A 27,218-nucleotide genomic window follows, 5' to 3' on the forward strand; every position below is an offset into this window, starting at 1 on the left:
ATGGGAATATAATCTTTTAGCCATGTTACAAATATCAACCATATTAGTTAAGAAACATAATTTGCAAGATTACAGTTGTTTATTCATGGTAGTGCTTCATGTAGAAGTAACTAAACAAAATCATATGCCTTAAGTAGAATTTTAATCTTGTCTGTGGTGTTACTGCTTTTCCAGCACCGCTATAGTTAAGGTTGCCTTAGCCCTTCTGTTATAAATCACTGTTTTGTGCGCAGTTTTTTGGCCTTTGATAAATTAGTTGATTACAACATTAAAATAAGATTCAATGCTTTTATTGTTTACATGCACTATAGTGTAGTTTTAGGTCACCTTATGGTGCCTTTTTTTGTGTTCTATTAAATATTCAGAATCAAACAGATTCTTTTTCCTCAGGGCACTAGAGATGCTGAAACAGATGGACCTGAGAAAGGAGATCAAAAAGGCAAGGCTTCTCCATTTGAGGAGGACCAAAACAGAGATCTTAAACAAGGAGATGATGATGATTCTAAAATAAATGGCAGAGGTTTGCCAAATGGAATGGATGCCGATTGCAAAGATTTTAAGTAAGACTTTAACTTTCTCAAGAAGAAAAGCATATCTTCAGGGATGGTACTAGTAGTTGATGTGATTGATTTAGATATTTTCCAATTTTGTTTTATTTTATTTCCCTTTGTATCTTGTGTTAATCTAGTAGATTTATTTTTTTCATAAGGAGTATTAGTTGATTATGCACCATTAAAAAAAAAAATTCCTCAAAATAGTCTCAAACCGTGCATTTCTTTAAAGGAGTAATGTTAGAAGTTGCTGTTATCTTTCTGCTAATATGATAGTCTAAATTTTAACTTTTTCCTCCCTGCTAAAATTTAGTGAATTTTAGGCTTAATCTGTTTTTTCTTGGCAGACTCCTTTGGGGTTGCTCTTGAGCAGCTTTCTGTGGAGTTTCCTCTTCCTTCTATCCTTGTATTGTATCCCCCACCCAATCTAACTCCTAATCTCAGAAATGAGGAAATATTATTTCAGGAGCTGTGACCTTCCTTATTAGTGTTCCATTATTAGAATTTATGGTAATACTTAATATTCCTGATTTTAGGAGGTAAGGAACATATTCGAGACTTTAAAAAGTTAGCTTTGCGCTTAGAATTCTGTAAGTTGTAACGTTTCAGTTGTTTCTTTATGGCAGTTAAATAAGTCTTTTCTTCTAGCTTTGATCTCAGATTAGGCAGTATACATTTACCTAGATAATAGGGAGTTGTTTTCTTCATACTGAATTCCTACATTTTACACTTCAATAGTCAGATGCTTTGGGGCTTATACCTGAAAAATGAGCTGTTTCATTGAGATCCTGTGAACCATGGAATCTCAGTTAACTGAGTATAACCATATATGTGGATGGTATGCTTTTAAATTTATTGCCTTTAATTATCAAAAGCAGAGTGACAATGCTGCTTAAAACAATGCCATTTGTGTCTGTTGTAAGTGCAAAAAAGCATCCAAAACCAGTAAACCTCTTTGATAAGAAATACATTTTAATGTTTTTCAATTTGTTTTAGAACCTTACCCTGATTTTACTTTTCTGCAATTACCTAATCTTAAGTTTTAGTCAAGGGCATATATTTAAAACTGAGTTTATGAGCCCTTCACAGTATGCATTTATAATTGAAGTGTTAATACACCATTAACTATAGCAAGAAAATAGCACCACTTAGTAGCGCAATGCCTTTTTTCTGTTATATCCTCTATTTATTGCTATATTAGAGTTATTTGTTTGAAAGGCTATGCTTCTCCATAATACGAACTTTACTACATTTATTAGCATTCCAATTTTACTCCACTAAGTTTGGGGTATGCATTTAAAGTTGTTTGTGAAATATTCTAGATGTAGTATTGTGCTTGATAGGGTAAAAATGTTTTGGGCTAATAGCTGTGGCCATATGGTCACTATGCTAACATATCACTAATCTGTACATTAATTGATACAGCATCAGTATATAATCACTGGAGTGTAGAACTGAAAGGAAGTGAAGAACTATAGCAAGCTTTACTTTAAAATTAAAGAAGAACCTTTTAGGTTTTTTTCCCTTCCCATATATATTTTTTGAAAGAAAAACCTTCAAATATTCACATGAAAAATTAGGTATGGTTAAAATGGGAAAGGAATTCTTCTAAATATTGCAAGGATAGTGGTTGATTTTTAAATAAAATGTAAGTTCACCTAAATACCTGGAAACCAATTCTTAAAATTAAGTAATTTCGTTAAGTAATGACTTTGTAAAATGTTCCTTGCATGTTAGGAAATTTATCTCGATGTGAAGCTTTTGAACATGGGGGAAGAGTTACATAAGTGTTAACAACTGGCCCTGAAAGCCAGGTGAAATAGTTACTGTTCCTTACTTAATGTACTTAATGTTTGCATATACTGTGAGCTCATGTTCTCAGAACAAACTTACTTCTTGTGACGGAAAAGATCTTGCCTAAAATATTTCTGCAGAAGAAAATACACTGTAAATGAGGATAGATTATGTCTAGGCATAAAGTAAAAATAAGCTTTAGACCATGAAAGATGTTGATAAGAAGGGAAAAGCCGATGCTCAATAAATTTTTTGAGAAAATTAAAAAGGCTTGTTAGTAGGGGAAATTGCTGTTTTAATATGAAGTATACTCTTTTCTATTGTTATACATACTTAATTCTTGGTAAATATGTTATAAATTTCTATTTCTGGTGTTTTTTTTTTTTTTGTGGTGGTTTTTTGTTTGTTTGTTTGTTTGTTTGTTTTGTAAAGATTTTATTAACCTAGTTGATAGAGAACAGGAACACAAGCTGGGGGAGTGGGAGAGGAGAAGCAGGCTCCCCACTGAGCATGGAGCTCAACTCGGGGCCCTATCCCAGGACCCCGGGATCATGACCTGAGCCAAAGGCAGATGTCTAATGACTGAGCCCCCAGGCGCCCCTCTTCCTGATGATTTAAACTGTAACATTTTTGTGGATAAAGATGGTTTTTGGAAAGTTGTCATAGAGGCTTTTCACACTTCCTTTTTTTGCCCTTACTTGAAACAATAAGCACAAGAAGGTTATGTCTCTAGTCTCATTTAAGAAACTAAGGCCTGGAAGATGAAATGATATGCTCAAAATCCTATTTAAAGACAGACTGGAGTCAGCCTTCATCTTAGTTCATGTCCTTTTGCATTGTATCTCATTTTACACTCTAAAGTCATGAAAGCCATCCTTTATGGCCAGTTTTGTTTTTTTTTTTCTGAACCATTATTAAGCAGGATATCGTGGCATAATTTTATGCTGGTGGAGAAGACCGGAAGTGTGGTAGATGGGTTTTGGTTTTGCGTCTTCCCATATTTGTCACTTGATAGTCTGCTATTCAAACTTACCATTCATTTTGTCTGATTTGAAAAAAGTTTCAGGTAGTCTAAGCCTAAATTGTGATATTGGCCAATTTTCTTAAGTGTAAAATTGAGTTACATCTTTATGCTATTCAAATTAGGGAGAGTGATCGTTAGTAGTGTGAACAAAGCAAAACCATGTCTGTTCTTAAGAGGAAGTTAAATTAGAAAAAAATGCTGAAGTGGAGTACGTTAGTGACCTGGTGTGCCTGATTTGCCCTCTGTATTTTACCACCATTTGGTTTTCATGATTTTCTTACTTTTCCATTCCAACTGTGACTGACTGACTACTTTTACTCATAAAGCCTTTCTGTTTTCTTTATATAGTCGTACTCCTGGAAGTCGTCAAGCCTCTCCAACTGAAGTAGTTGAGCGCCTGGGCCCCAGTACTAATCCCCCAGAAGGATTGGGGCCTCTTCCTAATCCTACAGCTAATAAACCACTTGTTGAAGAATTTTCAAATCCTGAAACTCAGAATCTGGATGCCATGGAACAAGTTGGTCTGGATTCCTTACAGTTTGACTATCCTGGTAATCAGGTACCCATGGACTCTTCAGGAGCTACTGTAGGCCTTTTTGACTACAATTCCCAGCAGCAGGTAAAGTGTGACCCTCCTTTAAAGAAGCTCCTCTTTTTTTTTTTTTTTTTTTTTAAAGATTTTATTTGTTTATTTGACAGAGATCACAAGTAGGCAGAGAGGCAGGCAGAGAGAGAGAGAGAGGAGGAAGCAGGCTCCCTGCTGAGCAGAGAGCCCGATGCGGGGCTCGATCCCAGGACCCTGGGATCATGACCTGAGCCGAAGGCAGAGGCTTTAACCCACTGAGCCACCCAGGCGCCCCATAAAGAAGCTCCTCTTAACTGTGTGTTGGCGTAGCCTGAACTGTGTGTTGGTATAGCCTGAAGTGCATTGACCTGAATAACAGGAGTATTCTTAAATACTTGATGTTTTAGAAATAAAATGTTTTTATGGTTGAGAAAGTGATTGAGATCAGTGTTAAAATACATTATTCACAGCTTTCTAAATAGAAATGAAATGCTTTGAGACTAATCTTGGTATTAAATATTTTCTCTAATAGCTCTTTCAGAGGACTAATGCGTTAACAGTTCAGCAGTTAACTGCAGCTCAGCAGCAGCAGTATGCGTTAGCTGCAGCGCAGCAGCCGCATATAGGTGAGTCCAACCACTTTGATGAGACTGTTAGAAAGTCTTGTGTTAGTGTTAATTAGAACGCTTCAGTTTTCTTTTATTGAATGGTGTTACGTCGTGATGTTTCAAAACATCTCATTGAGATCAAAGAGTAATTAATTACATGGCAAAAATAAAGATTAACTAAGAAAGAACCATTTCTGATTATTGTATCCTTGATGAAATGAAAATCTGTATAACTTGATGAAAGCTGTCAGCACATAAGTTTTTTTCTCAGTGTGAAGTTGAGTCAGACACTTGAAAGTTCAAATGTAGGTCTATTATCAATCAATATTTATTTATTTTTTTAAGATTTATTTATTTATTTGACAGAGACACAGCGAGAGAGGAACACAAGCAGGGGGAGTGGGAGAGGGAGAAGCAGGCTTCCCACTGAGAAGGGAGCCCAATGCGGGGCTTGATTCCAGGACCCTGGGATCAGGACCCCAGCCTAAGGCAGACTCCTAACACCTGAGCCACCCAGGCGCCCCCAAAATGTTTATTTTAAAGAATTACATTCCCAGGAAATTTCCTTAAAATGTTTTCTTCATTAAGTTATTTGGGTCTTTGGCCATTAGCTTTCAATGTGAATTACTGTAATTATGCATTTGTTACTGCTGAAGCATTGGTACATGTTGTCCATGTTGGGGTTTTATGTTTGTGTTTTTACTTTTTTTTTTTTTTTTTTTTTTGAAATAATTATAGATTCACATGGAGTTGGCAAGGAGAGTACAGAGAGGTTCCCCACCAGCTTTCCCTATATGGCTACATCTTACATAATTATAGTATAGTACCAAAACCAGGAATATGACATTGGTAAATGTATATATATATGTAGTGTTATTTTATCACGTGTAGATTTACATACCTGTTTTTATGCCTGATTTTAGCTTATCTTAATTTATTTTCTGTGACTTAATTTATTTATGTGACTGTATTCCACATAATCTATGGAAGCAGGCTGGGGGCAAGGTGGGGGGAGGTGATAGAAACTAAGTTGATTCTCTTCTCTTATCTTTGTATTGTTCTTTGTCAATCCAAGAAGGTCTCCTAGGTCCCTGTTTTATTTTTGGTTTTAATCAAAGGTGACCACACGTTTCTAGATGGTTTCTTTCTTTTCTTTTCTTTTCTTTTCTTTTCTTTTCTTTTTCTTTTTCTTTTTAAGATTTTATTTATTTATTTGACAGATAGAGATCACAAGTAGGCAGAGAGGCAGGCAGAGAGAGAGGAGGAAGCGGGTTCTCTGGCTAAGCAGAGAGCCAAGTGCAGGGCTCTAATCCAGGACCCTGGGATCATGACCAGAGCTGAAGGCAGAGGCTTTAACCCACTGAGCCACCTAGGCACCCCTTCTGGATGGTTTCTAATAGCAGCATACATTCTTTGCCCCCAGCTTCCTTTATTCCTATACTTAAGTCCTCCTCATTAGAAATGTAGTGATTCAGGCGGCATCTGGGTGGTTCAGTCGCTTAAGCATCTGACTCTTGATTTAGGCTCAGGTCATGCTCTCAAGGTGATGAGATTGAGCCCCTTAGAGGGCTCAGCACTGAGTCAGTTTAGGGTTCTCTCACTCTGCTTGTGCGTGCATGTGTGGGTGCTCTCTCTCTCTTTGAAATAAGTAAAAAAAATTTAAGAAAAAAGAGTAGTGGGGCACCTGGGTGGCTCAGTGGTTTAAAGCCTCTACCTTCGGCTCAGGTCCTGGGATCCAGCCCTGCATTGTGGGGCGCTCTGTTCAGCAAGGAGTCTGCTTCCACCTCTCTCTCTGCCTCTCTGTCTACTTGTGATCTCTATCTCTGTCAAATAAATTTTAAAAATCTTTAAAAAAAAAAAAAAGAGTAGTGATTCCTGTTTTCTATACAGATGGTATAACCCTTTTTTATTTCTTGAGGCTTTATGGTATGTTTTAATATGTGACAGGCTAGTATACCCATTGCTCTGCTTTTTTGAAGTTTTACATTTTCTTTTGTTAATTGCCTTCTTATATGCATTTTAGTAATTTGCTTATTTATTTACTTCCAGAGATTGGGTTTAAATTTTAAATTAACTTCTAGAAAATCTACTTTGTTATTACATTAAGTAATAAACCAGGACCAGGACATGGTGTATCTTTACTTTTGTTAAATCTGCTTTTGTGTTGTTTATCAGTACTTTAAAGTTTTTATCACCTACGTTTGCATATTTCTTGATAAATATGTTTTTAGGTATTTTGTCTTTTGCTGACCTTGTAAATGGCCTTCTGTCTTTTATTAGATCTTTAAATTGGTATCTGTGGAAGCTCTTGGTTATAGCAGATAGTAAAGTTTATAAGTATTTTCTAATTGAATCATTCTTGTGTTCATGGAATAAAAAATGCATATAATCTCTTAATGAGCTCTTTTAGTTTGCTCATGTTTTATTTAGGATGTTTGTATCAGTAATGTGTACATAAAATTAATCCTTAAGTTTGCATATTTTATATTTTTCTCAGATTCTGGAATATGATCACTGCATGAAAAGAATTTAGAACTATTTCCCCTTTGAATACCTTAGAATATTTCAAGTAACATTGGACTCCTGTTGTCTTTAAGTCTTGGCAGAACTTTGTGAAGCCATCTGGGAAACCATGCACATAAATTTGAAAACCTGAATAAAAATGGAACTATTTCTAAGCATACTTTACAAAATTGACTCCACCTTTTAATCTTTGTTCCATAGTTAAATATATTGATTGTTGACCATCAGTCTTAGTATCCAAGTTTGCCTAGTCATCTCTTGTCTGGCTGAAAGCCCGTTTTGGAACAGCATTGTACAATAGAAATGTAATGTGTGCCACATAGAATTTTAAATTCTTTTGTAGCCACATTTTTAAAAACTAAAAGGAAATAGGTGAAATTAATTTGAATAGTCTATTTAACCCATTATATAAAAAAATGTCATTCTAAATGTGACCAGTATATAATTTACTATTGAGAAATTTAAATTCTTCATATGAAGCTTTCCAAATTAGGTATGGATTTTTCCACTTTAAGCTGATCTCAATAGACTAATCACATTTCAAATACTCTGTAGCTATATGTGTTTTTAACGTAATAGACAGTGTGGCTCTAGAAGATTCTTCTAGAGTGGGGATTGACAAACTTTTTTATAAAGGCGCAGATAGTAAATATTATAATTTTGGAAACTATATGGTTTCAGTCACAACTACTCAACTCTTGTGTTAGAGCACAAAAACAACCTTAAATGACATAGAAACGAGTATAGCCGTATTCCTATAAAATTCTACCATGGACACTGTAATTTGAATTTTACATAATTTTCATGTGTTAATAATAACTATTATTATTTTCAACTACTAAAAATGTTAAAACTGTTCTTAGTTTATCAAAAAATTGGTAGCATCCTGGACTGGGCCAGAAAGAGATAATTTTAAATATAGTGTATTTTTATTTTTTCCTAAATAGCTATCTACACTGAGAAGGGAGAGAAAGAGAAAAGAAAAGGGATTGTTGAGGTGGTTTGGAAATTTTGTAGTATAGGAAATTGTGAGTAAAATTGAAATAAACTGTATAGCCTGCAGAGGGCTGTAGGGGGCAAATAAATAGAGGGCCTACACACACCGGGATTGCAGTTTGAGTCATGCTAACCATGGGTATAGTAAGAGCACCCAGGTCACAAATATAAGTAAGACTTGGTTTGGAGACTTCATGATGTGTAGTTGGCAATCTTAATACCACCTGATGCACAGGTGAGCATAAGAGAATTTCTCCAGTAGTATTGCAAACAAAATTCACAGTGCAAACAAGAAAGATGAGCCAGAAAGCAGCCAGTTGTGTAACAAACAGTAGAATTTACACCCACAATGTAGAAATAAGGGAACCTTAAAGTTTCGGAAAGAACTTTCAAAGGTGATTCATAATCTTAGGAGATAAAGAACTTAAAGCCATCAAAAATCAGCAGTCTTGAAACAACGAAATGGTGTGAAAATCAGCCATTTCAGAGTCTTGTAAGTAAAAAGACCTAGGTGGGCTTCATTATTGAGTAGCTGTCACGTAGGATGAAATGTACTGGAGAATGAAAACTTAGGAAATCTCCAAGAACACTAAACCCAAAATGATCAAAATGATCAGTACTTAGCAGAGACAGAGAAACTAGAAGCTAAGGATTGGAGTCAGTAGTAACTAAAGATGTGCAAAGCATAGCTGACTATACCTTTTCCTGAAGTCTCGAATAAATGTGGACAAAGACCTTTGAAGAAAACTCAAAACTTTATAGTTTTGATGTCCCTTCATCTAAATTAATTTGTAGATTTAATGTATTCTTGGTTGGAATCCCAGTAGGATTTTTTTGGAACTTTAAAATTTGTTTTTGATGTTTGTCTTAGAAAAGTAAAACAAGAAAATTAATGGAAAACTAAAGTGAAATAAGGGGGACCTACTCAACCATATGTCAGAAGTTACTGTTTTCAGTGATTGAAACAGTGTGGTACTGACCTAGGTATATACAAGTAGATAACAGAAAAGAACACTTCACAGTAGACACATGTGCAAGGGTGTCTGTTTAGTGTGCAGGGTAGATTTTAATTTTTTAAAATTTTATTTATTTGACAGCACAAGTAGGCAGAGAGAGAGAAGAAAGCAGGCTCCCCACAGAGCAGAGAGCCCAATGCGGGGCTCAATCCCAAGACCCCAAGATCATGACCTGAGCCGAAGGCAGAGGCTTAACCCACTGAGCCACGCAGGCATCCTGGTAGATTTTAATTTTAATTGACATCTCAAATTAATAAAAGAATGTATTTGAAAAATAGCTTGGAGATAAGTGGGTCCTCTTCCTGGTAGATATAAAATTTAAATGAGAATGAGCCTCGGTGGCTTAGCCGGTTAAGCATCTGCCTTTGGCTCAGGTCATGATCTCGGGGTTCTGGGATTGAGCCCCACATTGGGCTTCCTGTCAGTTGGGAGTCTTCTTGTCCCTCTCCCTCTGCCCCTCCACACCCCACTCTCTCTTAAATAAATGAATAAAATCTTTATTTTAAAAAGTTTTTTGTTTTAGACTCTAGTTCTTTGTCTGTTAGAGAGAGAGAACTTTATCTTAAAATTTTTTATTTATTTATTAGAAAGAGCCAAAGAGATCACAGAGGGAGAGGGAGAAGCAAACCTGCCTCTTAGCCCAGAGTCCAGTGCAGGGCTCAATCCCAGAACTCCAAAAACATGCTCTGAGCTGAAGCCAGACACTCAACTGACCGAGCCACCCAGGCACCCCTAAAACAAACAAACAAAAAAAATTGTTTTTTTAAGATTTTCATTTATTTATTTGACAGCAAGCCAGAGAGCACAAGCAGGTGGAAAACAGCAGAAGGAGCAGGAGAAACAGGCTCTCCTCTGAGCAGGGAGCCCAATGTGGGGCCCCAGCCCAGGACCCCAGGATCATGAACTGAGCAGAATACAAACGTTTAACCATCTGAGCCACCCAGGTGGCCTAGATTATCTGTTGACATAGAAAGGGATCTGTGGTTAATTGGCAAGTGAAAACATATTAAAGTATCATTATAGTCTACAGTATAAAATGTCTTTGTGTGCATTTAAAAATGTAGAAGGACGTATGTTTTTATTTGTGTGCATGTATAAACACGCAGATACAAACACATTTGTGTATATATATGTGCAAACATAAATAAGTATGTATTTATGTAATACACAAGCATATTTGATGTCTAGTACGTTGCAAATATTTCTTAAATGAATCGTGAGCTTAAAACAAGTAAGAAACTTCTTTCAGTGGAAGGTTCAATATGTATCCGTTAGGTAGAACTAATTCCTTGTTTTTCAGCTATCTGAAATTTCACATCTAACATAAATGTAGAGAAAGCTATGTTAAAATTATTTCTAAGGGCGCCTGGGTGGTTCAGTGGGTTAAAACCTCTGCCTTCGGCTCAGGTCATGATCCCAGGGTCTTGATCCCAGGTCTCAAAAATGTTTTTGAGATTTTTGTGGGATGTATATGTATATATGGCCACCAGGTCGATGTGAAATATATTTCATACTGTGGGTCACAGTCAAAACATTTAAAAACTGCTGTAATGTAGAATGAAGTTTCTGAATCTTGATTTTAAGGTATAGATTTTAAGATAAGTGTTTCTTTTAAATACGTTTCATAAAGTTAATTATGTCCGCATGTTTTTATATTCCTATGCCCCCTTCTTAATCATACTTACTTACTTATTAAAGATTTTATTTATTTATTTGACAGAGAAATCTGAAGCAGGTGCAGGGTGGTGGGTAGCAGGCTCCCTGCTGTGCAGAGAGCCTGATGTGGGGGCTCTGAGGGTTCAATCCCAGGACCCTGATCTGAGCAGAAGGCAGAGGCTTAACCCCCTGAGCCACCCAGGTACCCCTATTTATTTATTTTTAAAGATTTTCTTTTTGGGACACCTGGGTGACTCAGTTGGTTAAGTGTCTGCTTTAGGCTCAGGTAGTGATCCCAGGTCCTGGCATTGAGTCCTATTATCTGGCTCTTTGCTCAGCAGGAAGCCTGCTTCTCCCTCTGCCTGCCACTCCCCCTGCTTGTGCTTGCTGTCACTCTCCCTCTAACAAATAAATAAAATCTTGAAAAAAATAAAAATAGTTTTTCTTTTTAAGTAATGTCCTCACCCAACGTGGGGCTCAAACTCAGTAACCCCAAGATCAGGAGTCATATGCTTTACCAGCTGAGTCAGTCAGGTACCCCATTAATCATATTTTAAAATTGAACCTTTTTGATTACTTTTAACACGCCCCTTTTATTATCTCCTCACCTTCAACTCGTCTCCATTATTTTCCAAAAGACACGCCTCTGGTAGTACCTTATGGTAAATATTACACACAGTGATTCCTTGATACCAGCAGTTCTCTTGTCTAATAGGTATTGCAAATGAATATTTTAAAATTTTTCCTAGCCTTTACGAAGTTTACATTGGCATACATTAGATGCAGAAGTTGCCTTAAAGTCACTATACGGCTGAAAGCCCTTCATTTTTCTTCTGTTGCTTTTGGGGTAAAGTCCAAACTACTTACGTTAACCCAGGAAGATCTTCATGGGTCTTCCTTCTGATTATAACTTGTTTTGTCTTCTCTTGCCCTAGAGCCACGCTTCATCCTACCTATTGCTTCTGAAGCTTAAGTACCCCTTCTTTCTGTGCCCATAGCACTTACTGTACTTTTACACTAATTGCTGATTTGCTTGCTGTTTTTTCTCATTGGATGGATTGATTTCTGAGGGCAGATCATATCTGACTTCACTGTTGAATCCTTAGCATATTGTACAGCTTAATAAAGATTTAATGAAAAACTACTGTTGAACAATAGTAGTTCTAGCTCTCAACATTCATTGTGTACCTCATATTCTCACAAAAAATCCTCTTAAGATGCGGTGATACAGCTGTTCATAAATGAGGAATCTGAATCAGGTTGTGTTAGTTACATGCCCTAGCTCATTCAGTTAATCAGAATTTGAACCATTACATACTCTCTCCTCCCCCACTCCAGATGAAGTATAGAAATGATTTTACCTAATGAAGAAAATCATGCTTTTCATTTTCACTCATTATTTCTCCCTTTTTATACGCAGCTGGTGTATTCTCAGCAGGCCTTGCTCCAGCTGCATTTGTGCCAAATCCATATATTATCAGTGCTGCTCCTCCAGGGACTGACCCATACACTGCGGCGGGATTGGCTGCCGCAGCAACATTAGCAGGTACCTCACTGTCCAGCCTTGTTGCTTATTATGGATTTAGTTTTAATTCTGGTATAAACTTTGTTTTTGTCTATTTGGTCAATTTGAAGTACCTAGGAAATGAAACATTTATCTGAAATGAGCTGAAGTTTCCAGAGTTAGATTACTATTTTTCCTATTATAGTGCTAGGAAACAGCCTAAGCCTGGTAACTCTTTCCTCATGCATAGTTGATGTACATTTTAATTTTGTAGTTTTGGAAATCTTACATTGTCAACTGCAGATCTTCCCTTTTGTGACCAGTGCTATTAACCACAGAGACCTGGCAAAATAACGTCACTTCTCATAAAATAAATGGGGGCTAGGTGCTATAAATACCCATGTCAGGGAGAGTATGAGGTAAAGGAGCTTTAGCAATCTTGAGAGAATGAGTATTTAGAAAGTAGTTAGTTTATTTAGCTATTTAAAAATGTGCAAGCCAACTGAGGGGCAAAATGGAGAATTGGAGTTGGAAAAGAACTAACTGCCAAAACTGAAACTACCACTAAAAATCTAAAATGAAAGCCAAAACTATACAATGTTATGTGTTAGTGGTATAGCCATAAAGCTGCGAGGCAAATATTTTTAAACCCAAAACTATATTTATTGCAAGAGTTATGTGCTGGTCAGGTACCATCCTGTTGAGCAAAGCAATTTGTTGATTTTCTGTACGATTATGAGGAGGTTATTTTAGACTAAGTTGGGTATAGAGACAAATTAATGAGTCTAAGGTATGGGTTATTATGTTGGTCACAGGCAGAAACAAGGTAATATCAGCTACAGAGATGTATGTTCACTGGAGTAAGCCTGCCAGTTGAATTTCATAACTCTAGACTACCGTGTTTTGTTTTTTTTTACTTTGTTCACTGATACGAATTGTCACTGATGAATAAGACCGTTTTAAACACCACTGCTGATAGTTACTATCATGACCAAAGAACAGTTACTCTTTTCTTGAGATTTCTGTACTCTTTATTTATACTCAAGACTTAAAATATTAAGAAGTCAGAAAATAAACGTTAATTTCAAATTTTTGTTTGATAGCTTGCTTAGCAGACGGGAACTCATCTGTCATACTTAGTAGTTTCTCGTATAGATCTGCATGTGATTCCATAAAGAAGGGATGAACTGTCTTGGTGCTGGTTAACTGGATGTTAGTATGTAAAGTTTTGGTTTATCATACAATCTATGGAATCGAAAGAAACTCCTTTAAGAAATTGTTAGTTTTGAGAGTTAGCATTCTAGGCATTCTTAGGCAAAAGACCAGTGCTACCCAGTAGAAATACAATTTGAGCCAAATAATGTAATTTAGGTTTTTGTAATGGCTACCTTAAAAAGCAAGTAAAAAAACATAGAATTAATTTCAATATTTGATTTAGCCAAAATATCTAAAATATCATTTTAATATAATTTTAAGTTACTAATAGATCTTTTACACACACACACACACACACAAAACCACTCTGGGAGGAGTCCTCAAAGTCTTGCATATGTATCATACTTCCAGCACATCTCAGTTTGGGCTATCCAGTTTTTTAATTCTTATGTAGCCACAAATGGCCTCTGGCTTCTGTTTTAGACAGAGAGGTTCTAGGTAGGTGTCTTGACTTTTGTTTTGATAATGTATTCTTCCTTCATAAATCCTGTTAATAGTTCTCATTATAGATTGGTTTAAATTATCTTCAGAAATATATTTTATCTAAATTTTTTTAATGCTTTTTACTTTAGTTGATTCAGTCAATTGTACTGGGGTTTATTTTCCTCCAAAACAAAGTAAAACCAAGAGTTTAACTTTACAAAGTGTTAAAATATTAAAATCATATCTGTGGGATTTTAGGCCCTCTTTATTATATCAGTCAGTAATGATGACATCTTACTCATCAGCTTACTAATGGTGGGCCATGTTGTGTACATGGTCTTTTCTCTCCTAGAAGCAAATATTACCTTAAAGTAGAATAGAACAATAACAATTAATTCTATTTTTCCTACTTTGCTTTCACATGTCTGTCTCTGCTTTGTATTACCTAATTCTTTTTTGTCTTTTTTTTTTTTTTAAGTTTTTTTAATTTATTCATTTGACAGACAGAGAGATCACAAGTAGGCAGAGAGGCAGGCAGAGAGAGAGGAGGAAGCGAGCTCTCTGCTGAGCAGAGAGCCCGATTTAGGGCTCCATCCCAGGACCCTGAGATCATGACCCGAACCGAAGGCAGAGGCTTAACCTACTGAGCCACCCAGGCGCCCCAGTTCTTTCTTGGCTTGACTTACTAGTCCATTTTCCTAATCATATAAACACTGAAGTTTCATTTGTTTTCATGTGATTTTCAGTTGTTTTAGGAGAATTGTGACTAATTCTGTTCCAGATGTGAAAAATATGTTTAATAAAAACTTAATTTAAAAAAGAATATTTTTAAATGGAAGATTTACAATTCAAGTAACAGTTGTAGTGAGCTTGGTACCAGAATGTTTCCTATTTTTATGTTGTAGGTTGCAGATAAAAAGATCAAGTGTTTTTTATTGTTTTAATTCTTTTAGTAGTCAGAAAATGACCTTTTTAATAAAGAGAATTTGAATTGAACATAGTAAACCCTACAATTTTAAGAAATCTAATGTTTCCTAAAAATACTATATGTTTTCTAGTATCAAACCCATCAGCTGGCATTCAGTAAATGTTGCATAGATTGCTAAGTGTCCTGTCAATTCATTGGCTCTCTTGACTTTAGCTTTATCATCTCCATTAAGGCCATTGCTGTCACTCCTGAATACTTTGTCTTTTAAAGTCATATCTGAATGAGACTGTCCCCCTAATAGAATCAGAAAAAAAATAGAAAGTATGTAGCAGGTGTTAAGTGAGAAGAGAATTATAAGGACATTTGCTCTAAGTCTTAATATACTGTTCCTTTTTATGATCTAATGGTAACTGACTTCATTTATCTATAAAATGTAAGTAACTCTTTTTTTGGGGGGGTGGGGTGGGTTGTGGGGTTTAGGTCCGGCAGTGGTTCCACCTCAGTATTATGGTGTTCCGTGGGGGGTGTATCCAGCCAATTTATTTCAGCAACAAGCTGCAGCTGCGGCAAACAACACAGCAAATCAGCAAGCAGCATCACAAGCTCAGCCTGGACAGCAACAGGTATAGGCCTGCCTTCATTAAATTAATACCTGGAGAGTCTTGAAATTCCAGGAGTTCTTTGTTTTCAAGATCTGTGTCTTTTCATCTTCTTCAGTGTATAATATAGTACCTAGTATCTAGTTGGTATACAAGTATATGGACTATATTTTTTTCTAATTATATGAATTTAAAGATTTGGCTGTATTCTATTTCTGTGTTTCTGTTATGAAACTGTCTTGAAATTTCTAGCAATTTTTAATTTTCTTTTCATCCCCTCTCCAGGTGTGCTAATTTCCCTATCCAAGTAATTATCACTTTATTTTCTTCTCAGTACTTAAATTACTATTTTGAATATTACTATATATCTGATCAGGAAAGGATTCCTGCATACTTTATATTTTTAAGCAAGAGGAAAATATTTTCACTAAACATTAGATTTAACTTCTTAAAATAGAAAATATTTATTGCACAGGTGTCCCTATCCCTCCCCAACCCCCCGCTTTCCTGGAACTATTTTAATAAATGTGGAAACACTATTGATTTCAGAATTCTGGTTGTCAGATTCTTCATAATTACACCGAAGAAGCAGTTTAATGCCAAGTACAGGATTTACTTGACAGCTAAATTTTGTCTAAATTTCCTTCATATATTTGAATACTATATTGATGTTGTATTGAAACTGTCCTTTGGCTCAGTTCTTGTAGATTATACTACAGCGTGATTTAATAAATTCTTTGGGCAAACATGAAAATATGCTACCTGAACAAGACACAAACCTATGTGTGAGGCTTACACAGGTGGTGTTAACAGTGAATCCCCCTTGTCCTGAATTGGTATCTGTCTTTGTGAAATAAATATGATCTAAGATTTTGCCATTCCTCCCTTCAAATAAATTTCTTACTTTAATACTACATTGGTAAGTTAAAGAGCACAAATACTAGAAATAATTTTTCCCAAAGGCCTTCTAAAATCTCCATATTACTTAAGATTGTTCTAGTTGTCAAGAGCCAGTGATTGTGTTTTTGAATTTAAATATTTTACATTTTTTCATGCTAAATCAGCATTTCATTGCACATAATAAATATGTTCAAAGACTATCCAGAGATCCTTTATCATATGTACAGAGTTGCCTGGGATAAATTTATGTATCTGTTATTTGATAATTTCATTTTTAAGGAAATCATTTGTCCTTTGTAGGTTCTCCGAGCTGGAGCAGGTCAGCGCCCTCTTACTCCCAATCAGGGCCAACAAGGGCAGCAGGCAGAATCACTCGCAGCAGCAAATCCAACTTTGGCCTTTGGTCAGGGTCTTGCTACCGGCATGCCAGGTATATAGTTAGTTAATCGTAGAAGTTTGCATATGTTTGAAATGTTAAATGTAGACACTCACACTGAAGAGTGAAAAAAAATCAAGAAATGTTTTTAGAATCTTGCTTACATTGTAGTTAGTATCTTAGAGCTCAGATGCCAGTAGTTGAAATCAGTACTATTGTGAGACTTAGCAGGGATGGCATACATGTACTAGGGTTCTTAATGTGTCCGTTTTTTTCTTCTGTTTATGGCATAAGCTGTAGCATTCTCCCAGCTCACCACAGCCCAGAATTCTGAAGCAGTCCTTCAAGAAATAAAATCAGTTTAGAGTTGGCACGTAAGATAAATCTTGTTTCTGTTTGCCATTGCAGCCAAAGAAAGTCATTTTGTTAATACTGAGAAGTTTGCAGCTAAAATTTTCCACTTTGAACATTGTTCCATTGTGTTCAGCTCATTTTATAGTATTGTTTTTTTTTTTTGGTTTTTTTTTTTTTTTTTTTTATTCATTTGAGAGAGAGACAGTGACAGAGAGGAGAAGGTCAGAGAGAGAAGCAGACTCCCTGTGGAGCTGGGAGCCCGGTGCAGGACTCAATCCCAGGACTCTAGGACCATGACCTGAGCTGAAGGCAGCCACCTAACCAACTGAGCCACCCAGGCGCCCATAAACTGTTGTTACTTATAACTTGGACAGTGTCTTTGAAAATATGCCTATGAAAGCCTAATACAAAGAAAGTTACAAAAATTTCTTCCCATTAACAGACTACAACTCTCAGAAAGGGACAGCAAAATACATGTTTTTGTGAAGTAGATTTTTTTAATACAAAATTATAGATACAAATTTACTACTTTAGTAATAATGGAAAAAAGGTAGTTTTTAATCTGAAACAAGCAGCACTTGTTAACATTTTCAAAGTGAAATTTAAAGCTGCATTTGAAGATCAGTAGGTAATAGGTCACTTCCTATTCTACATTCTCTTCACTCCTGAAGACTCACTTTCTCTTTTAAGTATGCTATTTTTTCAGTCTTAGTATATGAGTAGTTATATAGATTACTTATTAATGAAATGTGAGTTCTGGTTTCCATTTCATCGTAATGCAGTTATATTTTCTATTCATATCACTTAGGAAATGTGTTTAAAGTATGGGAACATATGTCATTGAGGGTTTCTTCTATGTGTTCTGTGCTGCTGAATACTTCTGTATGTTACTTTTAAGGATTTCTCAATTCATTGCATTCATTCTACTTTCTCATTTTATCATCTTGTCTAGCCCTCTGGATAAAGAGAAGATGTTAGTACTGCAGTCCCTGAAGTACAAATAATAGAATGGATGTGGTTCTCATTTTCTTTCTTTCTTTTTTTTTTTTTTTTTTTTTTTTTACCCCAGCCATGTACTTGCTTCAGGGAAGCTGCTTTCCTGGAGCCATTGTGGATTAGAGACCTTTGAGAATGTACTGGGAAGCTGAAGTTGTAGATATGGAGAGACATGGAAACAAGGCTAAAGGGAACTGAGCTGAGAGTTTATTGAAGACACTGCTAAGACTACTCTGGGTTCCTCTTTCTTTCTTTTTTTTTTTTAAGATTTTATTTATTTATTTGACACAGATCACAAGTAGGCAGAGGGCGGTGGGGGGGGAAAGCAGGCTCCCCGCTGAGCAGAGATCCCGATGCAGGGCTTCATCCCAGGACCTGAGATCATGACGTGAGCCAAAGGCAGAGGCTTAACCCACTGAGCCTCCCAGGCACCCCTGGGCTCCTCTTTCTACCCCTCACTTAACTTTTAAGCGCTGCTTCCATCATTCCTTTGCAGTAATCCTAACATTAACTCAGTAACAATTGCAAATTGTGACCTCCTTTCCTCCATTCTTAATTTTCTCAATTCTTTGTTGTATTTGATCATATTGACGATGTCCAACTCTCTACAACTCCTTTGCTGTTATCTACCTCCTGTGATATTTTATTCTCCTGACTTTCCTACCTTACTCATGCTTTTTATCAGTCTCACTTTCCTCTGTGTATAATGGAAAGTATCTTCCTTAAAAATGGAAGATAGTCTGGCTAGTGATTAGACTTTCTGGAATCAGGTCTGCCAAATTGTTGTATCCCTTAGTTGTGTGACCTTGGTCAAGTTACTTTCCTCTTTGAACTGAACTTCCATTACTGGGACAGTAGATACTTTACTTTTTTGTCAGGAAAAGTTTATCTACTTTGACCTTTTCAGCCATCATCCTGACACCAGTATACTAAATGAGTTGATGTCTACATCTTGGTTTCTTTGCTGGACACTTAACACATTTCTGCTTTCATATAGGACATTACGATGTGTGCGTTTCAGCCACTCCTCAAACTGAGGAGTCAAAAAATGAACTCTCTCCCAGATTTACTTACCTTTCTGTGTACTCTATTTCACTATTAATTCCACTATCCTCTTTTTTCCCCAGTACCCAAACTAGTTTTATTTTCAACATCAACTAAGTTTAAGCTGTCCCAATTTCTGATACATACAAATGTATATTCACTTAACTAGATATACACACATATAAATACATACAAACATAATTCCTATCCATAGTAATACTTTTGAGTTTTATCTATACAATTAATTTTAAGTCGGGTCAAATATTTCCTCTTTTACAATAAACCTAATCTGTTCATGAGACTCTTCATTTGGTATGTGGTAAGGAGTATAATCCTCGATAAAACTGGGATGGTCAGAACTGCCCCTAGCCCATACAGGGTACCTTGGTACAACTTAGAAAATGAGCCACATTGTCTCAGCCTGGTGAGTGGAGCCCTACAGGATTTCAGCAGTCATGGGTTATTTCAGCAATGTACCCTTGTACAGGGCATGATCTCCATGTAGGTGGCCATCCTGGGGGTGCTGCTCAGTGGTGGGGCAAGCAGAAAGGAGTGGTCAGGCCACCTTTGTACAGTTTTACTCTTGTTCAGAAAGACTGATTTAATTTGTCTGGCTGAATTTGGTCAGATGGGGGGTTGTCTCTTCTTCAAACCATTAATGTTGATTGAGCTCAAGAGAAAGGTCTCCTTGATGGAAGATCATATTCACACTCAAGTTTGCACATGGTTGTGCTACATGTAAGTGGACTTTGAAGGTTTAATCTTAAGAAAATAACCCAGTGTTGATTCTTGACTCCTGAAAATTATGCTGTCCATCTGGCTATAGTGTTGAAGTACAAACTAGAAGGTAGGCCTATTCCACAACTATTAAGATGAATTCACACTTGGAGTGGGAGCTCAGACCACTGCTCTTGAAGCCTCGGCTTGGCCGCATTTACCTAGGAGTAGTGTGGAGGGGTTGAGGGGAGGAGAGAGAAGCTAGCAAGCAATCTCTGCTGCGCCCTGGCCCCAGGCCCATGGGCCAGAGAACCAGGGCCATGGACACCCCTATCTGCATACCTCAGTGAGGCAGGTGCACTTGGTTCCACACCCTCAAGGCTGTCCACTATCCTCTGGAACTAGAAACTTCTGGTTTCAGCCGCAGTATCATCTTCAACTCTTGATTCTCTTCTGTGCTTCACATTAAGTAACTTGTCTGTTCTTACTCATTCTGTCTCCTGTTCATTTCTTTTATCTCTGCTGTTCTTGTGCAGCCTTTTCCTTATCCTCCCACTAACTCTGCCTCCAGGCTTTTCTCTTCATCTCTTTATTCTCCTTTCACTTATCATTCAAAAATACAGGTTTATACCATTCTGGTTCTTAACAGTTTTAGTGATCTAGTCCCAGACTGATTGGTAGTATCCTTCTATAGTCCTATGCTTTAACACACTAGATCATATTCTGCCCCTCAAAAATACTTGTACTTTTATGCCTCTAGCCCTACTAACTAATGGCTTTTCACTTAAGTAACCTTTTGTACATTTTAAGCAGAATTGAGATGTAGAGTTTAACATTTCCCTATTTTTAACGTAGGTTAATAAACATTTTGTAATTAGCTTTGCTTGTCATTCTTTTTTTTTTTTCTTGTCATTCTTTAAAATCCTTTCTATGATATCTTCTTAATCTCTTTACCAGTGCTTTTTCATTAATAATTACTCTTCCTTTTCCCATCTGTAGCACTTGCACCTTTCTTTAGTACTGCTGTCTGCCTTGCATTTCATTAGCTATATTTGTGATTTATTTTCTTTAGTCTGCACTTACTACCATGTTGAAAGGTAGAAAATGCCTTAGAGTGGAACAGCTTTTTCTATTTCTCCCTGAAAGGTAGTTTAGTAGATCAGTGTCATGTCTTAAAATGGCATCTTAGAATTAAGGAAATGGTACATTACCTCCTCTACTATACAGTTTTTGAATATGGAGACCATGACTGGTTTTTTTGTTTTTGTTTTTTAGCTCCTGTGTCTTTTTACACTTGCTCAGTAGTAGAAAGATAAATAGAAGTTAGAAGCTTTTGAACTGAATGATCATGAAAATGCTAAAAATTTAAGCTTATGAACTACACCTAAAACAACATAGAAGTGGGGACTATAAGAGGCTCAAATGCGTACAGTAGAAAGTAAGTTTCTATAGGAACTATAAAAGGAAAAGAATAAGCCCAAAGATTTGAAAGAAGAAAACCAAATGATAAAGGTGAGAGCTGATGTGAATGAAATCAATGGCAAATCTACAGTAAAGAGTCAGGTTATACCAAAAGTTACTTTCTTTGAGAAGACTTAATAAAATTGATAAAACTCTGACTTATCAAAAAAATTAGAACAGACATAAATAGCCATTATCAGAAAAATTAAATAATCATTGGAAGGTATTAGGAACAATCTCATATTAACAAATGGAAAATTTAGACCAAATGGACAAATAACTAGAAAAATGTAACTTACCAGACTGGAGGCTATATAGAAAATCTGAAGTCCATTCCCATTAAGAAAATCAGTGAAGTAACCAAAATTTTCCCTCAACAAAATCTTAAGGCAAACATTAAGTGCTGAATACTAGGTATTTGAGGAGGAAATCATTTCTATTTATTTTATTTTTATTTTATTTTAAGATTTTATTTATTTGACAGAGAGATAGCGATAGAGGGAACACAAGCAGTGAAATGGGAGAGGGAGAAGCAGGCTTCCCACTGAGCAGGGAACCTGGTGCGGGGCTCGATCCCAGGACCCTGGGGTCATGACCTAAGCTGAAGGCAGACACGTAACGACTGAGCCACCTAGGCACCCCTAATTTCAATTTTTAAAATTCTAGGGAATAGAAAAAGAGGGTTTGCTTCCCAAGTCATGTTACGGTACTAGCACAATCTAAACACTAAATAAATAATAAGTGTATACTCTGTCAAAATACTACTGGCATTTTTCATAAAACTAGAACAAACAATCCTAAAATTTGTATAGAACCAGAAAAGACCCCAAATGGCAAAAGGAATCTTGAGAAAGAAAAGCATAGCTGGAGGCGTCACAGTTCTGGACCTCAGACTATATTACAACGTTGTAATCGTCAAGACAGTATGGTACTGGCACAAAAATAGATGCATACATAAATAGAACAAAACAACCCAGAAGTGGCCCCACAACTGTATGATCAGCTCATTTTCAACAAAGCAGGTAAGAATATCTGGTGGAAAAAAGTCTCTTCAATAAATGGTTTTGGGAAGATTGGACAGCTATATGCAGAAGAATGAAACTGGACCAATTTCTTATACCACACACACTAATAAATTTAAAATGGATGAAAGGAAAAAGAAAAAAAAATGGGTGAAAGACCTGTATGTGAGATAAACCATCAAAATCCTGGAGAAGAACACAGCAGCAGCCTCTGACATCAGCCATAGCAACTTTTTACCAGACAAATCTCCTGAGGTAAGGGGAAACAAAAGCAAAATGAACTACTGGGACTTCATCAAGATAAAGTTCTGCACAGCAAAGGAAACAGCAAAACAAAAAGGCAACCTTCAGAATAGGAGAAGATGTATGCAAATGACATCTGGTAAGGGGTTAGTATCTAAAAATCTATGAAGAACTTAATCAAACTCAACACCCAAAAAACAATCCAGTCGAGAAATGGGGAGAAGACTTGAATAGTCATTTTTCCGTAGACACACAGTTGATTATACTAGACACATGGAAAGCTACTCAACATCACTTGGCATCAGGGAAATACAAGTCAGAACTACAAAGGGATACCACCTCATACCTGTCAGAATGGCTAAGTTTAACAATACAAGAAACATGTTGGTGAGGATGCAGAGAAAGGGGAACTCTAATACACTGCTGGTGGGACTGCATACGGGTGCAGCCAATGTGGAAAACAGTAAGGAGGTTCCTTACAGTTAAAAAATAGAGCTACCCTAAACAAACAAACAAAAAAAAATAGAGCTACCCTGTGGTGCAGCAATTGCACTAACTAGGTATTTGCTGAAAGGATGCAACAATACTGATTCGAAGGGTACATGCACCCCGATGTTTAAAGTGGCATTATCAACAATGGCCAAACTGTGGAAAGAGCCCAGATGTCCATTGAATGATGAATGAAAGATGTGTGTATATATTACTCAGCCATTAGAAAGAATGAAATCTTGCCATTTGCAATGATGTGGTTGGAGCTAGAGTGTATTATACTAAGTGAAATAAGTCAACCAGAGAAAGATAAATACCATATGATTCAATTATATGTGGAATTTAAGAAACAACAGATGAACGTGAGGTAAGGGGAAAAAAAAGGGAGGCAAACCATAAGACAGACTCTTGTTAATAGAGAACACACTGAGGGTGGGTGGAGGGATGGGTATTAAAGACAGCACTTGTAGGGATGCCTGGGTAGCTCAGTGGGTTAAAACCTCTCCCTTTGGCTCATGATCCTGGGGTCCTGGGATCAAGCCCCACATCTGGCTCTCTGCTCAGTGGGGAGCCTGCTTTCCCCTCACTCTGCTTACTTAATGATCTCTTTCTGTCAAATAAATAAATAAATCTTTAAAAAAAAAAAAAAAAAAGAAGGCAGTTAGGCTGAGTGCTGAGTATTGTATGTAAGTGGTGAGTCACTAAATTCTACTGAAACCAATATTACACTATACGTTAACTAGAATTCACATAAAAACTTGAAACATAAAACGTATCTTCAGTATTAAGTAGAAATAAAAACGTAAATTTACATTGATTGGAAAGTAAAAATCATTCTACCGTAATACTTCTTAGTCTTCATCTCTTCATAAAATCTGCTTTAAAATTACAAATCCTTAAACAGCCAAATATTTGGGGGGGCACTTGGGTGTTTCAGTCAGTTAAGAGTCTGCCTTCGGCTCAGGTCATGATGCCAGAGTCCTGGGATCTTGCCCCAAGTCAGACTCCCTACTCAGAGGGAAGCCTGCATCTCCCTCTCCCACTTCTCTTGCTTGTGTTCCCTCTCATTGTATCTCTCTGTCAAATAAATCTCCAAAAAAAAAAAAAAAAAGTAAAATCTGTCAAGGACCGTATAGAGAAAAATTACAGGCCAATCACACTTAGAAATAGGATTTAGAAAAAAAATTTTTTTTTTTTAAAGATTTTATTTATTTGTCAGAGAGCTTGAGCACAGGCAGGCAGAGAGGCAGGCAGAGGCAGAGGGAGAAGTAGGCGGACCGCTGAGCAAGGAGCCCGATGTGGGACTCGATCCCAGGATGCTGGGATCATGACCTGAGCCGAAGGCAACCGCTTAACCAACTGAGCCACCCAGGCATCCTAGGATTTAGAAATCTTAAATTACATATTAGCAAGTCAGATCTCGCAGTATATAAGCAGAGTAATACACGATGAAGAAGTTGATTTTATCCCAAGAATTCACAAGGAACTTCAGGAAGTCACATTGTGTAATTTGCCACATTAAAAGATTAAAAAGAAAGCAGTCTCAAGGAAGGAATTCTCTAAAGATACATGAAAGGCATAACAAAGTCATATATTGATTAAAAACAAAAAGCCTCTGGCAGGTTAGAACTTACTTAATATGCTAAGGGGGGAATTGACTCCCCCCTCCATGATTAACTACCTCTTTATGGGAAATATTTTGAAAAGTTTTCTTCAACATAAACAGTCTTGAAGCACTGAAAAAATAAAATTAAATTTAAAAAATAATTTAAAAAGTTTTCTTTAAGACTGGGAACAAGACAGGTTTCAGCATGTTAGAGACCCTAGCAATTGCTATAATATGGGAGAGAGATAAGAAAATTCTGTAAAGGAAGAACTAAAACTCACTATGAGAAAATACAATTGTCTATTAAATGATAAAGTAGATAAAGTATTAGGATTTTTTTTTTTTTTTTTTTTTTTTTTTAAGATTTTATTTATTTGTCAGAGCGAGTGAGAGCGAGCACAGGCAGACAGAGTGGAAGGCAGAGTCAGACGGAGAAGCAGGCTCCCTGCGGAGCAAGGAGCCCGATGTGGGACTCGACCCCAGGACGCTGGGATCATGACCTGAGCCGAAGGCAGCTGCTTAACCAACTGAGCCACCCAGGCGTCCCGATAAAGTATTAGGATTAAAGTGTTAAGATTTTTGGATATGAAAATCAGTTTAAAAATCTTTTACTAGCATATTGTTTGAAAATTTTAAAAAAAAATTGGGGGGAAGTGAGTAAGAGCATGAGGGGGGGTGTTGGGGTGAGGACCAGAGGGAGAGGCTGAAGCTGACTCCCTGCTGAGCAGGAAGCCCCATAGGATTTTCAGGATCCAGAGATCATGACCTGAGCCAAAGGCAAATGCTTAATCATCTGAGTCACCCAGGTGCCCCTGAAAATGAAAAAATTTAAAGCTGGTTACTTAGAGCAGTAGCAAGTACTTCTGGCTAAATTAAAAAAAAAAAAAAATTAAAGATTTTACTTATTTAGGAGAGAAGGTCAAGAGGGAGAAGCGGACCCCCCGTGGAGCTGGGAGCCATATGTGGGACTCGATCCCAGGATTCCGGGATCATGACCTGAGCCGAAGGCAGTTGCTTAACCAACTGAGCCACCCAGGCACCCATAAATTAAAAAAAAAAATTTATGGAAGTGTGATTTCTATGAGAAGCAGGTTTGCTTAGACATTAAAGGATGCCTAAACAGAGATACATCTGAATAGGTCGATACTTTAAATACGTCACTTCTCCCCCTGTTAACTTGTAGTTTCAGTCATTTCCAAACAGAATTGCTAACAGTTCTTCCTATGGTATTTGACAGCTGGTAGGAAAATTTAATGAAAATGCAAGGGGTCAATCAAGATAAAGCCACACAGGTTTAACAGATAAGTAAAAGGACTTGCTCTGTTCTGACTTCCTCTAAAGCTGCAGTTAAAATTACTGCATGAAGAGAGAAACAGACCAGTGGAACAGAGTAGAGACCCCAAAGGTGAGCTCCCCAGAGAAATGACACCTAAGAGCAAAGAAACCCTACAAAGCTTTAAGGAGGGGAATAACTTGTTTTACAAGAAAGGTGAAATACAGTTGATTGGGAAATAAGATGAAATTGAACCTCAGCCCTACTTTGTGTTAAATAACCAACTCCATTTGGATTTTTAGACCTATATATGAAAAGTGGAATTTTAAAGCAATTAGAATATAGGGAACTTATTATAAAAATAAAGGAAATAATAAATTTGACACCATTACCGCAGACATCGCTGTAAAGAGAATAGGAGGTCAGGCTAGGAATGGAAAAAGATATTTGCTACATATTAAAATAGTGAAAGACTTAGATACAACATAAAGAATTTTAAACTACTAAGATAAGGCAGCCCAATAGGAAAATGGGTAAAAGACTTGAACTAGCCCCTTCCAAGAGAAAATCCAGATGTCCAGTTGGCATTTGAAAAGTTGCTCAACCTCCTTCTAGGAAGAAATCAAAACCACAACGGATTACTTCTGTTTATCTTCCAGATTAGCCACATTTAAAAGTCTAAGAATATAAAGTGGTGTTAATGTCACAGAGCAGTTGAAATACCAAAGTATTAAGAGTGTAAATTTGCACAATCATTGTGTCAACTCCTTAGATGACATACCTTGGAGTAGGAAAATCTGCATACTTTATGTACCAGGATACATGTACCACAGTGTTTATAGCAGTACTATTGGCAGTGTCCCCAAATAGGGAATGGTGTAAATGTAGAACAGATGAAGGCATTGTGGTATCGATCCAGTGAGGTGCTATACAATAATGGAAATGTATGTGTCTATACATACATGCAAATTTTTAAATAAACCAAAACAAATGATGGTTAAGGAGGGAGGCATTTATGGGTAGTAGAGTAGTGTGTAACATGAAGAGATTATGGTAGAGCAGGGACATGAGAGAAAGAGTTCTGGGCAGTTTTCTATTTCTTAACTTGGATGGTGGTTACAGTTATTTTGTTGTCATTGTACTTTTCGGTTTTGTACTCTTTATGTGTTTTATTTCAAAATAACAGTAAATTCTTAAACACAAAGTATTGTGCTTTGTCAGTAGAGTACATTTTCTGTACTTGAAAGAAAATTAACTCAGCATCCACTTTCCCCCTATGGCTCTTTCTACAGCAGAACTCCTCAGAAGCATTGTCTGTCCTTGTTTGTGGTTCTT

At 36.7% G+C, this 27,218-nt stretch overlaps 1 protein-coding gene across 8 annotated transcripts in view; it reads left to right on the top strand.

The window, feature by feature from the left end:
• PUM2 (pumilio RNA binding family member 2) overlaps positions 1–27,218 on the top strand; it is a 104,477-nt gene that overhangs the window by 37,693 nt on the left and 39,566 nt on the right. For 7 of the 8 annotated variants that reach the window (XM_059132559.1, XM_059132561.1, XM_059132564.1 and 4 more), the window contains 6 exons: positions 391–560; positions 3,718–3,988; positions 4,467–4,560; positions 12,154–12,279; positions 15,284–15,426; positions 16,603–16,732. In XM_059132559.1, coding sequence (XP_058988542.1) covers positions 391–560; positions 3,718–3,988; positions 4,467–4,560; positions 12,154–12,279; positions 15,284–15,426; positions 16,603–16,732 — 934 coding nt within the window. The remainder of the gene's footprint in view (positions 1–390; positions 561–3,717; positions 3,989–4,466; positions 4,561–12,153; positions 12,280–15,283; positions 15,427–16,602; positions 16,733–27,218) is intronic. The other variant, XM_059132567.1, reaches the window with a different exon arrangement.

Source organism: Mustela lutreola, chromosome 9 (assembly GCF_030435805.1).
Source record: "Mustela lutreola isolate mMusLut2 chromosome 9, mMusLut2.pri, whole genome shotgun sequence".
NCBI lineage: Eukaryota > Metazoa > Chordata > Mammalia > Carnivora > Mustelidae > Mustela > Mustela lutreola.